The sequence below is a fragment of the Peromyscus californicus genome, unplaced genomic scaffold (assembly GCF_007827085.1).
Source record: "Peromyscus californicus insignis strain IS unplaced genomic scaffold, ASM782708v3 Scaffold_19__1_contigs__length_69161282, whole genome shotgun sequence".
Taxonomy (NCBI): domain Eukaryota; kingdom Metazoa; phylum Chordata; class Mammalia; order Rodentia; family Cricetidae; genus Peromyscus; species Peromyscus californicus.
Window position 1 is genome coordinate 23,533,257 of NW_026294491.1, and position 15,836 is coordinate 23,549,092.

Sequence of the window (15,836 nt, forward strand, 5' to 3'; positions counted from 1 at the left end):
TCAAAAAGAAAATAAGAAGACAGGCAGTAATGGAGCACACCTTTAATCCCAGCACTCCAGAGGCAGAGCCAGGAGGATCTCTGTGAGTTCGAGGCCAGCCTGGGCTACAGAGCGAGTTCAAGGACAACCAGGAGAAAAACCCTATCTCAAGGGGAAAAAAAAAAAAGGAAGGAGAATAAGGTGGAAAGCAATTGAAGATATCACCAGTGTTGACCTCTGGCCTCCCCACACAGACGCACACACACACAGATACATACACAGACGCACACACACACCCCAACATGAAACACATTCAAGCAACACTCAAAGAAATATCTTCTCACTCTGTTTTCAGTTTTGAGTTGTTCCGTTCTATAAAAGGTTATATCCACTGGGCAGTGGTGGCCCAGGCCTTTAATCCTACCCAGCCAGCGCTCGGTCTGAGGCCAGCCCGGTCAACGACTCAGCTGAGTGGTTAGGTCTTCTTTCCTTTGTCCTGTAGGCAGTGACAGGAAATTGTATTTTTATAGAGGGTGAGACATGCCACAGCATGCATGGAGACGTCAGATGACAATCTGAGGGAACCGGTTCACACCGTCCACCACACAGACCCCGAGATCGAACCCAGGCTTGGTAGCAAGTGCTCTGACCAGCCTCAGGGGCAACTTCAGTCTCACACAGAATGTAGTCAAATGTCTCCACCGTGGCGTTTTTTTTGTTTTTTTTTTTTTTTTTGAGCTGAAGATCGAACTCAGGGCCTTGTGCTTGCTAGGCAAGCACTCTACCACTGAGCTAAATCCCCAACCTACGAAATATCTTTTAACCGAGAATCACTTTCTAAATTCTGAGACTGCCTCTGGAATATCGTATATATATTACCATCATTGTGCCATTATGCATATTATTCTAACTCTTATATTAATATGTATAATATGTATGATACCACCATTCTGTCCACTTATGTAAAGTGTGGCCAGTTACCTCGCGAATATCCTTCATCTTTGATAACCGGCTCACTGAGTATTTTTTAAACCTGGTCCTTTGTTCAAGAACTAAGAGAAATATTATGTTTTGACACTAGGTGGTGCTGTTTCACTCAAAATAGAACAATCCTCAACTCCCCAGTTGGCGCTACAGGGTTATGTTTTAAAAGAGGGTTTCTGAGTCTCGTACTGCTGACATTTAGGGGCTTGATAATCATTCGTTGTAGGGGTTGTCCTGTGCACTGTGTGATATTTGGCAACAACCCTGGCCTGTTTCCCTACCCCAAGCTGTGGTGGCCCCAATCTCCAGACAACTGGCTGTTGCTCCCTGAGAGGCAGAATTTCCCTTTGTTGAGAACTTATATGCTAAAAAAAACAAAAACAAAAACAAAAAAACAGTGTATTCGAATCCTATTGTAATGGAGGATATTTGAGTAAAAGATCTCAGGTCCTGTGGTTGTATTTGTATTTGTTTTCAGTACACCCACCATCAAATCGGCCGTCTTCCGTTTTATAAGCCGTTGCTCAACCTGGTTTAAGGATATGCAGTCCTCATCACTCAGTAAGAAACAGTCAAGTCATTTCTTCCTCTTCTATACAGTTTGCAAGTCCTTTTTTGTTGTTTTTAGAAGATTTTTTAAATGTGTATCTGTCAGTATAGACAATTGTGTGGGAGCGCCAAGGGAGGTCAAAGATGTCGGATCACCTGCAGCTGGCGCCATGGGCCATTGTAAGCAGCCTGGTGTGGGAGCTGGGAACAAACTCAGGTCCTCTGAAAGAACAGCAAGGGCTCTTAACTGCTGAGCCGTCTCTCCAGCCCCTTCCCTTGTTTTTGTTTGTGTTTGTGGTTTTTTTTTTTTTTTTCAAGTCTCACTATGTAGCTCTAGCTGCCCTGGAATTCACTATATAGACCAGGCTGGCCTTGAACTCACAGAGATCCGCTTGCCTCTGCCTCCCGAGTGCTAGGATTAAAGGTGTGCACCACTATACCCAGCTCTGTTTAGTTTTGTTTTTTAGACAAAATCTCACTCTGTAGACTAGGCTGTCCTATAAGACAATTAATTCTCTTGCGACGGCCTCCTGAGTCCTGGGATGGGATCACAGTCATGAGCTGTCAGGCCTGGCTGGAGTTCTGTTTATTCTGATTCTTTTACTCAAGGCTTCCTTCCCATTCCCCTGAGGTCCTGGGTTCGGACTTCCTTTCTTCCTTCCCCTCTATACTTCTGACTTCAGCTCTAGTAGCCTTCTGTCTGGTCTTCCTGTCTCTGGTCTGGCTGCTGCCTCCCGCTAATCCAGATCTCATCATCAGATCACTCATCCCAGAGTCATGCTCCTATTACTCCCTTCCAAACGCCCAAAGGCCACCTGAATCAGCTTTACCAGCTGTGCTCTCCAGGAGTCTTCAAGCTCACCTCAATATGACCCAAACCTTTGTGCCCAGGACTCAGAAAACATTGTGTGTGGCCCACATAGGCCCTGCCCTCCAGCTGTGGGCCTCTCCTCTGCCACTACCTGTAGCTGGAGTTATCTCCAGTCCCGCCAGGGCAGGCAGCCACTCAGACTCAAGTAAACACACAGACGCTTATATTATTTAAACTGTTTGGCCTAATGGCTCAGGCTTCTTGCTATCTAGATCTTACATCTTAAATTAACCCATTTATATTAATCTATAGTTGCCACGTGACTTACCGGTATCTTAACATTTTCTCATGGCAGTGGCTGGCAGCGTCTCCTGACTCAGCCTTCCACTTTCCAGCCTTCTCCTCTCTCTTTGTCCCGCCTATACTTCCTGCCTGGCTACTGGCCAATCAGCACTTATTAACCAATCAGAGCAACACATTCAGAGCATACAGAACATCCCACAGCAGCTACCAGTCTCCACCCATGGCAACTTGGTGTTCCTCTAAGCCCATCAAACGCCACTGCTTCTTCAAGATCATACCTCACTCACCCCCTAACCCCACAAGCAAATAAAACACTTTCTTTGAAACCTCACGGCAACTGTGTTGAGTCTGGAGGAACAGAAGACAGCTTCGTACACAGATTTATATAGCGCGCAGACTCTGTGCCCAGGCTTGCCTGCCCTCAGTGAGCCCACTCTTGGCCGAGGTTACCCACTTGCTGATGTGGACCATGTGATATGGACAATAGTAGGCATTTACTTTTTTTTTTTTTTTTTTTTTTAGGTTTTTTCGAGACAGGGTTTCTCTGTGCAGCTTTGCGCCTTTCCTGGATCTCGCTCTCTAGACCAGGCTGGCCTCGAACTCACAAAGATCCGCCTGCCTCTGCCTCCCGAGTGCTGGGATTAAAGGCGTGCGCCACCACCGCCCGGCTATACTTTTATGCCTTATATAAAGTAGGCATCAACAAATATTTACTGACTTAAGATTAATTTAAAATTCAATGTAAGTGTGGGAAGCAAATTGAGTATAAGCAGACAGTCTTACTCTTGGCTACACATTAGAACCTGCTCGAAAGCTCTTTAAAATTCCAGCACCCATCCAGTCTTTAACCCCAGCATCCAGGAGCAGAGGCAGATGGATCGCGAGTCAGCTCAAGGCCAGCTGGTATACATATTGAGCTCCAGACCAGCCAATGCTATACAGTGAAACCTTGTCTTAAATATATAGATAAAATTGCCAACACCCAGTCCACACTCCAGATCAATTAAGTAACTGGTTGTGAGACAGGTGTCCAGGGTTTGGGTTTGGGTTTTATTTTTCATTTGCTTGTTTAAGACAGAGTCTTGGGTAAATCCCTAAGTTGATCATCCTGTCCTGCCTCTCACTCTCCATTTGGAAGCCATAGTTTTTAAAGTTTCTCAGGTGATTCCAATGAGCAGCTAAGAGTGAGGGAAAAAAAATGTTTTCTTGCCGTGATTTGATCCCCAGACTTCCTGCAAGACATCCAAAGGGTACAGGTAGCTCACACCTGAAGGGTTGGGCATCCGTGCAGAAAGCACCCTGATCGCACATGTGGTGTGTACCTGGAAAGAAGGAAAAGGGGTACATTCGCTTGTCTACTGTCTGTCCTCTGTTCTTCAGACAAGCAGCATCATGGAGCCCCTAGAGGAAGCTCAGAGATCTACAAAAATGAGTAAGAGGAAGTCTCCATTGAAAAAAATCCACATCGCCCCACCAGCACCCGTCCCTCCAAACGATGCAGGGGCTCCCCGTAGCCTGGTTAATCTGGGAACGGGCAGCAGACGTGTGCTGGTTGGTGTTTTTGTCAACTTGACACCTGCCAGAGTCATTTGGGAGGAGGGAACCTCAACTAAGAAAATGCCTCCATCAGCTTGGCCTGTAGGCAAGTCTGTGGGGGTGTTTTCTTGATTAATAACGGATATGGGAGAGCTTAGCCCACTGGAAGTGGTGCCACCTCAAAGCAGGCTGAACTGGGCGGTGGTGGCACACGCCTTTAATCCCAGCACTCGGGAGGCAGAGGCAGGCGGATCTCTGTGAGTTCGAGGCCAGCAAAAAAGAAAGAAAAGAAAGCAAGCAAGCAGGCTGAGCATGCCTCAAGAGCAAATTAGTAACCAGCATTCCTCCGTGGCTTCTGCTTCAGTTCCTGTCTCCAAGTTCTGGCCACATCTTCCCCCTTTGTGATAGACGACCAGCTACCAGGAAATAAACACTCTCCTCCCCAAGTTGCTTTAGGTCGAGGTGTTTATTACCACAATAGGAAGCCAACTAGAACAAGAGGGAGACAGAGGTAATCAGAATTTCTCAGCATATGAGCTGGCTCAGACACAGCCTCCTCTTTCTCAGTGTTCACAGGGAGTGGCCCGGAGGCGAGCAGTGGGGAGAGGTGGGGCTCTGGGTGACACCTGCCACAGAGAATTCTTCCCCTAGGGGTAAAGCTGGCTTTTAATAGGGACAGGTTCTCAGAGGACTCCTCAAACGATTCATGCTTGCTTTGCAAATGTTTACTTATATATCTTTGTTCTAACCGCAGGAGAAGGTTAGGGCTCCAGCTCAGTGATAGAGCACGGAAATGGACCAGATTCATTCGGTCCCTCCTTCCCAAGAGTAAAACAAAACAACACAGACAACTGAGTCACTCCCGACAAGCTAAGCTGCCAAGACTCTGAGGCTAGACCAGCTGCCCGGAAGAGGCTTAGACCAACTGAGGCACCCAGAAAGGACACTCTCCAACCTGTTGAGCTGCCTGCAGGCTGTGCAGTGTGCTCCAGGTCCCCAGCTCTGTGAGCTGTCCACCCACGCTGGGGTGGGCTTTGGCGATACAGCTGTCTTTGAGTCTGCTCCTCAGTGACCCCTCAGCCGTACTCCTGTAAGTAATTTTGGTCTGTCGTGGGCTCCCTATCTGGGGTGAATAGATGTGTATGTGGCATCTCACCAGGAAACGTCTTGTCACACAATAAATAAGGCTGGCAAGATGGTTCAGTGAGTAAAAGCCAAGACTGAGTTCAATTCCTGGGACTTCCATGGGGGGAAGGAGAGAACCAGCTGCTTGGAATTGTCATGTATAAACACATTCACATAGTAAAATGTTTGTTTTTAGTTTAAAAATAAACCACAGACTATATTGTCTTGCAGACTTATCACCTTATACTAGATTCCCAAGAGAATCCAGAACAGCTCATCAAATTCATAACTGAATTCTGAAAGTCTCTATCTCTCTAGAGCTGTGGTTCTCAACCTTCTTAAAGCTGCAACCCTTCAATACAGTTCGTCATATTGTAGTGACCCCCCAGCCATAAAATTATTTCATTGCTACTTCATATCTGTAATTTTGCTGCTGTTATGCACTGTAATGTAATTATTTTTTGGAGATAGAGGTTTGCCAAAGGGGGTCGAAACCCACAGGTCAAGAACTGCTGCTCTAGATTGAGTTAGAATCAAGCACTGGAAGCCAGGGCAAGCAACCCAAAGAGATGAGAAGGTCCATTTCCTCTGTTTTTGTGTCTATAATCTGTCCGGGCTAGAGTGTCTGGGTCCTTCTGCAGCTCCCCAGCTCCATTCTGCGTTTTTCTTCCCAGGTCCCTGCACCCGAGGCTCTATAATGCTCACTGCTCTCACTGGTCTCATTTTGCCCTTTCCCAAAGCCTGCCTCTGAGCTTCATGCACCACAATAATCAAAGCCTGACTCCAGGATTCCTGGCTTGGTATTCCAATGAACCCTTCCAAACGACCACCACAGAACAAATGATTGAGAGTCCTTCCTTCAAATAAATTTTTAAAACCTACTTATTGGAGAGGGATGCATGTTTCACAGCATGCACATGCAGGTCTCGAGAGGACAGAGAACAGTTTGCAGGAATCAGTTCTCTCCATCCACCACGTGCATCCCAGGGATTGGACTCGGGTCGTTAGGATTGACCAGAGCCTTTACCCTCTGAGCCATTCACCGGCCCCACCTGAGAGTCCTCTAAAGTCACAGAGTGCTTCATTTTCAAAAGCAATTTTGAAATGTGATGCCGTTTGTTCCTGATCAATAGAATGGCTGTGGAGACTTGTGTACCTGAGCATGTGAGAAGCCAGACCATTGCCAGATGTCCTTCTCAGTCCTTTGAGACAGGATCTTTCTCTAAACCGGCAGCACACTGAATTGCCTAGACTGGCTGGCCAGCAAGCCCTGGGGATCCCAGGCTCCTCCCCAGTGCTAGGATGTGTCTCTGTACCTAGCTTTTAAAAATAAAAAAAAATTAAAAGGCTGAGGTGAGACTCAGGAAATTGAGTCCAGCACCCTGTTCTCCCTAATGGTAGCCTTTTCCGACCTTCCTCCTCCCCCAACATACTCAGTAAATTGTGGGAGACCTGCCCCCACTTTTCCTCGCAGGGTACTCTTGAGGAGGGGGAAGTGAGAAATATTTAGATAGAAATATAGAGAGAGACAGATAGAAACACAGGATAGCTTCAGGAGGTCCTGGATCAAAACCCAGGCCCTTTCTGTCTTCGCTAAAGGGCTTTAAAGGAAAGCCAAGGGGTGGCGCAAAAGACCTCCCCCCAGCACAGCCAAGTGCAGACCATTCCAGGCACCTGGTAACCACGCCCGTGGTCAGTCCATCCCCTTATGCAGCCCTGCTGTGTAAAGCAAGTTCAGATCTCACTAGGAAACCTCTGTGGACCCCAAGAGTAAATGCTTTCCAAGATGGGATCTCTTTAATGTTAATTATGTGTATTTGCATACCTGCCTGGCTGTACGTGCATGTGTGCTTTCCATAAAAGGGCATCAGATTTCCAGGAACTGAAGTTACAGGTTGATGCGAGCTGCCTTATGTCGGTGCTGGGAATCAAACCTGGGTCCTCTGCAAGAACAGCAAGCACTCCTAACCACTGAGCCATCTCTCCAGCCCCACAAGATGGAATCTTGAGCCTGTCTGCCCATGGGCTATTTATAAGTTGGTTATAAACGCAAAGCTGTGGGGGGGGGGGAGGGGGGAGCAGGAGGAGGGGGAGAGACGGGGAACTGTGGTTGGTATATAAAATAAACAAAAAAGAATTTAAATAAAAAATAAGTAAATAAAAAAAAAAAACCTCGCCGGGCGGTGGTGGCGCACGCCTTTAATCCCAGCACTCGGGAGGCAGAGCCAGGCGGATCTCTGTGAGTTCGAGGCCAGCCTGGTCTACAGAGCGAGATCCAGGAAAGGCGCAAAGCTACACAGAGAAACCCTGTCTCAAAAAACCAAAAAAAAAACAAAAAACAAAAAACAAACAAACAAAAAAAAGCCTCAAAGCTGTTGGAGAAACCAAAGTATAGGCAAATTCCTTAATAATTGACTCAAGTCCTTCCCGAGTCCTTGGGTAACCTGGATGTGAAGCTACTCTTCCCCTAGTGACTGAGTTGAAAGGCGTGTCCCTTACCAGTAAGGTGGCCAGTCACCTGGGCTCCACCGTATTTGTAGAAGCATTTTCCGCCACAAGTTGTCTTTTCTTGTTCGAAGTGGATCCATGTTCCAGAGAGTTAATAACCAAAGCACCTTACAAACTTGACCATGCGGTGCTCATCAGGATGCTTAAAAAGTTGCTAATATCATGGATTTTTTTTCAATATAAAAATCTGTACCGTGCAAAAAAAATGCATATTAGTTAAAAATATGTTCACCTCTGATTTCTGCCTAATTATATTAGTTAGCATCCTTGACGTTCTCAGAGAGCTGCGCACACACACACACACACACACACACACACACACACACACACACACGGCCTTTTGTTAACGTGGAAGTAATAGCTGCTTCAGACTCTCAGGAGCAATAGCCTCAAAACTGCAAGGAATAGGCAAAGAGCAGACGCTCCAAATCTCTGAGGATTGCGCAGTAAATGCTGAGGGCAGGCATAAAGAAACGGCTGCATGCCGTTTAAACCCCGGCTTGCTAGAAGATTTTTTTTACCATGAGTGAAAAGAGAAATTAAAACTGCTAAACATCATTCGACAATAAGCAATTTAAGGCTGAGATATGTGTACATTTTGTTTTATTTTATTTTTGAGACAGTCTCGATCTGTAGCCCAGGCTGACTTAGTTCTCATTAAGTAGTACAGGCTGGCCTCCAACTCCAAGTCCTCAGGCCTCAGCCTAGGCTTCCAAGTGCTGGGATTATAGGCCACCATGCCTGGCTACGTTTTTTTTTTTTTTTTTTTTGGTGTGTGTGGTGTTGTTGTTGTTTGGTTGGTTTTGTTTGTTTGGTTTTGGTTTTTGGTTTTTCAAGACACAGTTTCTCTGTGTAGCCCTGGCTGTCCTGGGACTCACTCTGTAGACAAGGCTGGCCTTGAACTCACAAAGATCTGTGTGCCTCTACCTCTGGAGTGCTTGGCTGGGGGTCTCCATCTTTAACTGCTCAATAAGCAAAATACTTCAGCTTTTCCTGAGACACAATAAAAATAAGCAAGTATTATTTATTGGGAGGTTGCTGTAGAGACACCACCACCAGTTAGTTGATGTTTTATTCCCAGGGCCCCTCAGGCGCTCTCTTACCACACATCACTGGTCCTGCACCGCTGAAGGGTTCAGGAGCCTGCAGCCCTGCTGGGATCAGCACAGGCATGATCCTTCTTCCAGCTGTATAGGTTAGGGAAAGGCTAGCGCTTCCTAAGCCTGGGTAGAAACAGGCGCTTGACTATACTGATGCTTTTTTCACCATAGGTGTTGTGTCCCCTGGAACTGGATTATACAGACAGTTGTGAGCTGCCATGTGGTTGCTGGGAATTGAACCCGGGTCCTCTGGAAGAGCTGCTAGTGCTCCTGACCTCTGAGCCATCTCTCCAGCCCTATACTGATGCTTTGTGCTGTGGTGTCCTATAAGAAATCCATGGATTTTTTTTTAAAAAGAAAGAAAATTATTTTCAAACGTGAATAGTAGAAAAAGTGCTGTAGCTTATCGTCAGGTCTTCCAAGAGCGAAGTTAAAGATAAACCCAGTGACTGATAATATATGAATATTGACTTCACAAAGGGGTGTGTGTGGACATGAAAGGCCAGAGGTAATTAATCCTCAGGAGTCCTCTCTCAACCACCTCAGTTTTTTCTTTCGTGTGTGTGTGTGTGTGTGTGTGTGTGTGTGTGTGTGTGTGTGTGTGTCTGTCTGTCTGTCTGTGTGTGTCTGTGTCTCTGTCTATGTCTGTGTCTGTGTGTGTGTTGGCATAGCATCATCTGAGAGTTGTGGAGTCAAGGGGTTAAGCGTTTTGCTCTGTAATCTGCACTGAAGAATCAAAGTCCTGAACCATCATTGGTGTCTTATTAATGAGCAGCGGATGAAAGGGAGACCAGCAGCCCCCCACCCCAGCAGTCTTCCAGTGGGGGCTCACGATACCAGACTTGTTTTTTTTTTTTTAAGATAGACATGTTCCCTCAATGGTTTTGTTGTTGTTGTTTTTAAGACAGAGTCTTAAGTAGTGCAGGTTGGTCTCAAACTCACCATGTAGCCAGAGATGACCGGGAACTCCTAACCCTCCTGGCCCTGACCTCCTGAGTGCTGTCTTCGTAAGCACTGCATACCACACTGAGAAGAGAATCCAGGGCCAGGCCAGGCAGGCACTCTACCAACAGAGCTATATCCCCAGCTCATGCTAAGCTAAGAAAATTATTTCCATGGAGATGTCCTATAGATTTCTCTAACACACAAGACTTCATTGGTAGTTGGGCTTTGGAACCCATAGTCAAAAAGATGCAGGGGTTGCTGCTTGTGTTGGCTTGTGATAAGTTCCTCATGCATGGAAAACTTCAGTGCCCTGATTTTCCTAGCCATGCACAGGTTATACCCCAAATTCATGAGTCCTGTTGACCACAGCCACTCTAAACAGAGGGTTGGTTTGTTCTTGGTTAATCAAACTTGTGAAAGCAATTCAAATCAATCCCACTTGCTCTCTTTTGACTAGTCACGATGGTAATGAAGCCCGCATTGTTCCAATTGTCCAGTTAAAAGGAAAGAACTTCCACAAGCAATGTTAAGTTTTCTGTTATGGAAATGGGAATATTCTTCTGTGTGGATATGCATCAATGTGTATGAATGTGAATAATTATGTGTATAGATGTTCTTGCCCACATGTTGGAATGCATGTATCTGGGTATTTGTAAGGAAATTCAGTAACTGGCTTAGTAAGGAAACTAAAATGTTGAATATTAAATATCTCAGTACCCAAAAGCTACACGTCATTTTAATTTAGTTTAATATCACCCATGGTGATTCTCCTGCCTCAGCTTCCGAAAGAGCTGGGATTATAAAGTGAGCCACCACATCGGATATGGTGGGATAAAACACTCCTTGTCTATATCCCAGAAGCACTCAGCCCCACCCCCACCCCCCACCCCCCACCCCTACCCCCCACCCCCACCCCCCACCCCCATAGGCCTTGTCTCCAGAACACTAGTAAACATGTAAGTTTAAAACACACTCACAGTAGTTGTATTTTACAAAAATCTATATTTTAATGTGTACACAGTTAAAAAAATACAGAGCGCTCATGTCCAAGTACTCTACCAGGCCCCTCCCCCCTGAAAAATAAAAGTCCGGCTCTACCTACCACATGCACACACAATACACGGAGCATAAATGCATTTACACGACAAGGTAGCTGTTCTGAACACACACGAGACACCCAACATCACTCCACCCGATCAGAACAAACTTGCAGAGCTTAAGAAGCCAATTGTCCGATGACTCAGTACCAGCCTAAGGCAACCCAATTCCAATCAATAAAGGATTGTTTTCCCCTTGAGACAGGGCCCCATATATATTCCTCCCCCTCCCAAATAATGCTAGGATTACAGGTGTGATCACCGCCCTCTCTCTGCTAGGATTACAGGCGTGATTACCAACCTCTTTCTGCCCGTCAGATGCTGGGCTCGAACCCAAAGCTTGGTGCATGCTAGGCAAGCACTCTACCAACTCAGCTAGACCCCAGCCCCATGTCTTAAACTAAAAGCGGTAGGGCATTATTTTCACAGCAGCCCCAAGTCATTCACAAGGTCCACTCAGGAAATCTACAAAACGCAAGAAAAGCGGAGGAAGGAGGGCAATGAAATTATTTCATCCACGGGTCTGAAAGGCGAAGGACATTAACCTTAAAGATGACTGATTTTTTTTCTCCCTAAGACTCATTGGCCACCCTAGAAACCCTGCAGCTTAGCTGGCCATGGGGAAGGGCTCGGGCTGGAAGCCGAAGAGCCTTTGGCCGTAGGGCTCGGACTCCGCCTGCAGCCTGGCACCCGGGAACGGGAGGTAGGGGTGGTCTCGACCCCGCTGCTCGCAGCGCAGCCCGACCCAGTCCCGTTCGGCCTCCGCCAGGATGCGCGTGAGCGCGACGATGTAGCTGAGCGCCATCTGCAGCGTCTCGTACTTGGACAGCTTCTTGTCCTGGCCCCACTGCGGCACCACCCTGCGCAGCCGGTCGAACGCCGTGTTCAGCCCTTGCATGCGGCGCCGCTCGCGCGCGTTGGCCGCCAGGCGCCGGCGCGCCGCGCTCTCCAGCCGCCCGGGCCCCGTGCACGGGAGCGCGCGCTCGGCTGCACCCGCGCACGGAGGCGCGCCGCGCGCTCCCGCCGGGGAGCCGTGGGGTTTGCAGGCCGACTTCATCCACGCTGCCGCTCTGCGTGGCTCCCGGGAGTGAATTAAGTCACAGTCGGAGTGACTCACGCGCAGTCAGTCAATGCACAGTGGGCAGTGTGGGACCCTGGCTTCCGTCCTGCTGGCTAGCCAGGCTGATGTCTCTTGCCTTGCCCGGATGCAGTTGCAAGCGATGCTCAGGGAAAAGTCATTTCCCCCCCTCACACCAACCACGTGAAGTTGAAAGAGGAGGAAACTTCCTTGCAGTTTGCTGCGGGTGGTTCCGAGGGTGGGGGAAGAAGTCCCTTCCAATTCTCTGGAAAAGCCTGAGGCTGCTTTTCAGGATGATGAAATCTTCGAAGCAGCTCAGCTAGGTCAGGACCGCTCGGACCGCACGCAGTAGATGTCGGAGAGCGCTGGATGAAGCGGGGAGGGAGGAGAATTTATAGCCCGGGGCTCAAGGAGGGAACAGGTGGTGGCAGGTGGGCGGGCGTCCCTCCGCTTCCATCTCAGCACCTTCCTACCCTGGGAACTGCAGGGGGGAGGGAGAGCGACGCACAGCAAAATCCTGACATTACTGCCTTCGTCTGTTGAAGTTTCTCCAAAGCTATGTCCAACACTAGCACACCATCTGGAGTGGCCGGGCCTGGCTGTCCCCAATAGAATAACAAGGTGGGGGTGGAGGGAGAGCGCTGTCCATCTTTTCCCATACCAGCGGGCAGCTTACATATCAAAAACAAAGCCCGGGTTTTTAAACGATTAAGTAGAAATCACTTGAGTGGAGATGCTGATTTTGACATTGTTAGGTGTATCTGAAGTCTAGCAAGGTTGTGCTTTGTTGAGAAGTGGCAATTTTACATTCTAAAATATCAACATTTTCACTTAATTGGGACTGTGCTGCAAATCATTTCCATGAAACTTACAATGTAGTCAAAGATATGAATGTGTCTTTTTTCAACTTGATACTGTTTTGTAATTATGTGATTGAGTTTCGCAGGTTCCAAGGCCTTGGCAGATTAATTCAGTATCTCTATTTCCTTTCCTTGCTCATTAATATTTGTGGGGCACACACCAAAGTGATAACCGATCACTTCATTATTTAGCATTTAAATGCAATATGTTCATGTACGTGTACGTGCAAAATGGAAACATCTAAATAATTTGGGAGTTTCAAAAATAGTTCTTAATGAATTTCAATGTTTTAGTATGCCATCTCTCCTCAGAAACAGGAACAAAACATGATTTCCACCGCCGATTATTAGATTCACACAGAGAAACCCTTAATTTTCTTTCTCTCGTCTCAGCTTGTTTCTTGTGTTTCTAAGGAATCGAGAGGAAAAGAAATAGGTTCCAAATAGCTTCAATCCAGCAATCCCTTCTGAATATTTCAGGACGGGCCGGGCAAGATCTCTCCTTTTGAAACGTGGGTGTGTCAGCAATATCCTCAGATACTTTTGTTTGAGTAAATCATCTACACGCTCCTTCAAACGAAGAGCCTTTTAACCTGACTTGATTTCCCACCAGCACCTCAGACTGCAACCCCGTCACCCTGACTTCAATCCTGTCCTCCCATAAATAGTTTATTAACCCCCAGCTGAAGGCACTGACGCAAAATGAAGCTGACCAACTTGAAGACAATGGGATGCGATTGAACATTAATAACCTTCAGAGCGGCAGATGTTGGACACAGACTTCTGCCCAGAGCCACTCGGCTCCGTCCCTCTTCAGTCCTAACAGTCCTGTTCGGAACAGCAGTTCTGTGATGGGAACCACTGTGCTAGTCTTCAAAATGTCAGAGTATGTCTTTTAAGGTTTCCACAGAAATCTCCTTTATTAGTGCTATTGTGCCTCACATTCATTTAGCTCACTCTCCTCCCGAAGAGTCTGTGCTGCGCTGTGGATTATCTCCCTGCAAAACAGCCCCCTTGCGCCTTCTGCCCCGTCTGTCCAAAGTATTAATAAGATGTGTGGTTTTGCAAATTGTGTGTCCAGGGTAGGTAAGATTTTGGCCCACCCACCAGAGAATGGAAAGCACATTATAAAGAGAAGAAAAAAAAAAAAAAAAACACTGGGACACAAAGCCACATGTGACATGAAATTGTCCCAAAGTTAGTGGGATTTAGTTAAAAGAAAGGGCCTCCGGGGGCATCTAGTAATACACTTTCCAAATGTGTCTTGGAGAACACGGAGAGTACTGCTATCCCACACCTGAACAGTTGTGATGAAAAATCAGCATCGGAAAGTTTCTGAGACCCCGGCGGGAAGAGACATTGGCTTCAGCCTTGCCTAGACTGGTTGGAACACAGAATTCTCTTCTACATAGTTATTAACATCCTTTGTATACTTTTTCAAAGGTACGTCTGCTCTAGCACCTTCTATGTGATTTATTTATTTGTTTGTTTATTTATTTATTTACTTATGGACAAGATCTTCTGGGTTACAGGCTGGCCATGAACTTGATACACAGCTGAAAATGACCCCCACCTCTCGAGTGCCGGGGTTACAGGTGTATGCTGGGAATCAAACCCAGAGATTCTGGCGTTCTAGGCAAACAATCCGCTAGTCCAGTCATATCCCTAACCTGACCTTCCGTTTGTCTTGTAGAGGAGAAGACTTCAGTCCAGGGCTGAGCACTCTGCTTGGAAACTGGGAAAGTACATGGCTGGATTCAGAGAGGAAGTCAAGCCCCCTGAATCCTTTCATCTTGGAGGCTTTAAAATTATGAGATCACTTAATTATGCCCCTCGCTTGACACTGGGACAAGAGAGATCTACCAGTGACTCCAAAGTCAGGCAAAGCACTCGTAAAAGTTTCAGGAATGTGCCGGGCAGTGGTGGCGCATGCCTTTAATCCCAGCACTCAGGGGGCAGAGCCAGGCGGTTCTCTGTGAGTTCGAGGCCAACCTGATCTACAGATCGAGATCCAGGACAGGCACCAAAACTACAGAGAGAAACCCTGTCTTGAAAAAACAAACAAACAAATGAAAAACCAAACAAACAAACAAAAACAACAAACAAACAAACAAAAGTTTCAGGAATGTGTTTAGCCTTGTGGTTCTTAAAGGTCAGTAAAGTTTAAATTGCAACCCTAGTGTCTAGGACAAGACCCAGAAAATACTAAGAACTCAGTAAATGGCCCAAAAGGAGAGACTGGGCCAATAAATTAGATAAACTGATCTAATAATAAGTACATTTCTAGTGAATAACCCATGGAACGATTTACAGCCCTTCTCCCCCAGAGAGAGAGAGAGAGAGAGAGAGAGAGAGAGAGAGATGGGATGGGGGCTGGACACAGAGAAGAGACAGACAGACAGATACACACACACTCACACCTGCAGGGTACACAAGCTACCTCTGAATTTTGCATTTTGTCTTGTTTTCGATACAGTGTTTCTCTGTGTAACAGCCCTGGCTGTCCTGGTACTTGCTCTGTAGCCCAGGCCGGCCTCAACTCAGATCTGCCTGCCTCTGCCTCCTGGGTGCTGCGATTAAAGGGTGCATCACCACACCCAGCTATGGCTTTGTGTTCTATCCACACAAACTGCCCGATGAGGCTGCTGGCAGAGTGCTTTGGACATGTTGTGATTCAGAATGCTGCTTTTTTATCTTTATATTTTAGGTGAAGAACACCTTCAACCCAGCACTTAGGAAGGAAGCAGAGGCAGGTGGACCTCTGTGATTTTTGAGGTCAGCCTGATCTACATAGAGTGTTCCAGGCTAGCCAGGGTCACATAGTGAGGCCCTGCCCTTAATTTTTTTTTTAATTTTGTTATTTTTGTATTACTATTTGTGTGTATGTGTGTGCGCGTGCGCACGTGTATGTGCACTGGCGCATACCATATGCGCGTGTGTGTGCAGGTATAAGTGTCCATG

The 15,836-nt window shown here is 46.9% G+C and overlaps 1 protein-coding gene across 1 annotated transcript; it reads right to left on the reverse strand.

Moving 5' to 3' along the window:
• Positions 1-10,853: 10,853 nt before the first annotated feature.
• On the reverse strand, positions 10,854-12,518 carry Atoh7 (atonal bHLH transcription factor 7). The gene has a single exon (XM_052743928.1). The coding sequence runs from the start codon at positions 11,992-11,994 to the stop codon at positions 11,545-11,547; it is 450 nt and encodes a 149-aa protein (XP_052599888.1). The 5' UTR covers positions 11,995-12,518; the 3' UTR covers positions 10,854-11,544.
• Positions 12,519-15,836: the final 3,318 nt, after the last annotated feature.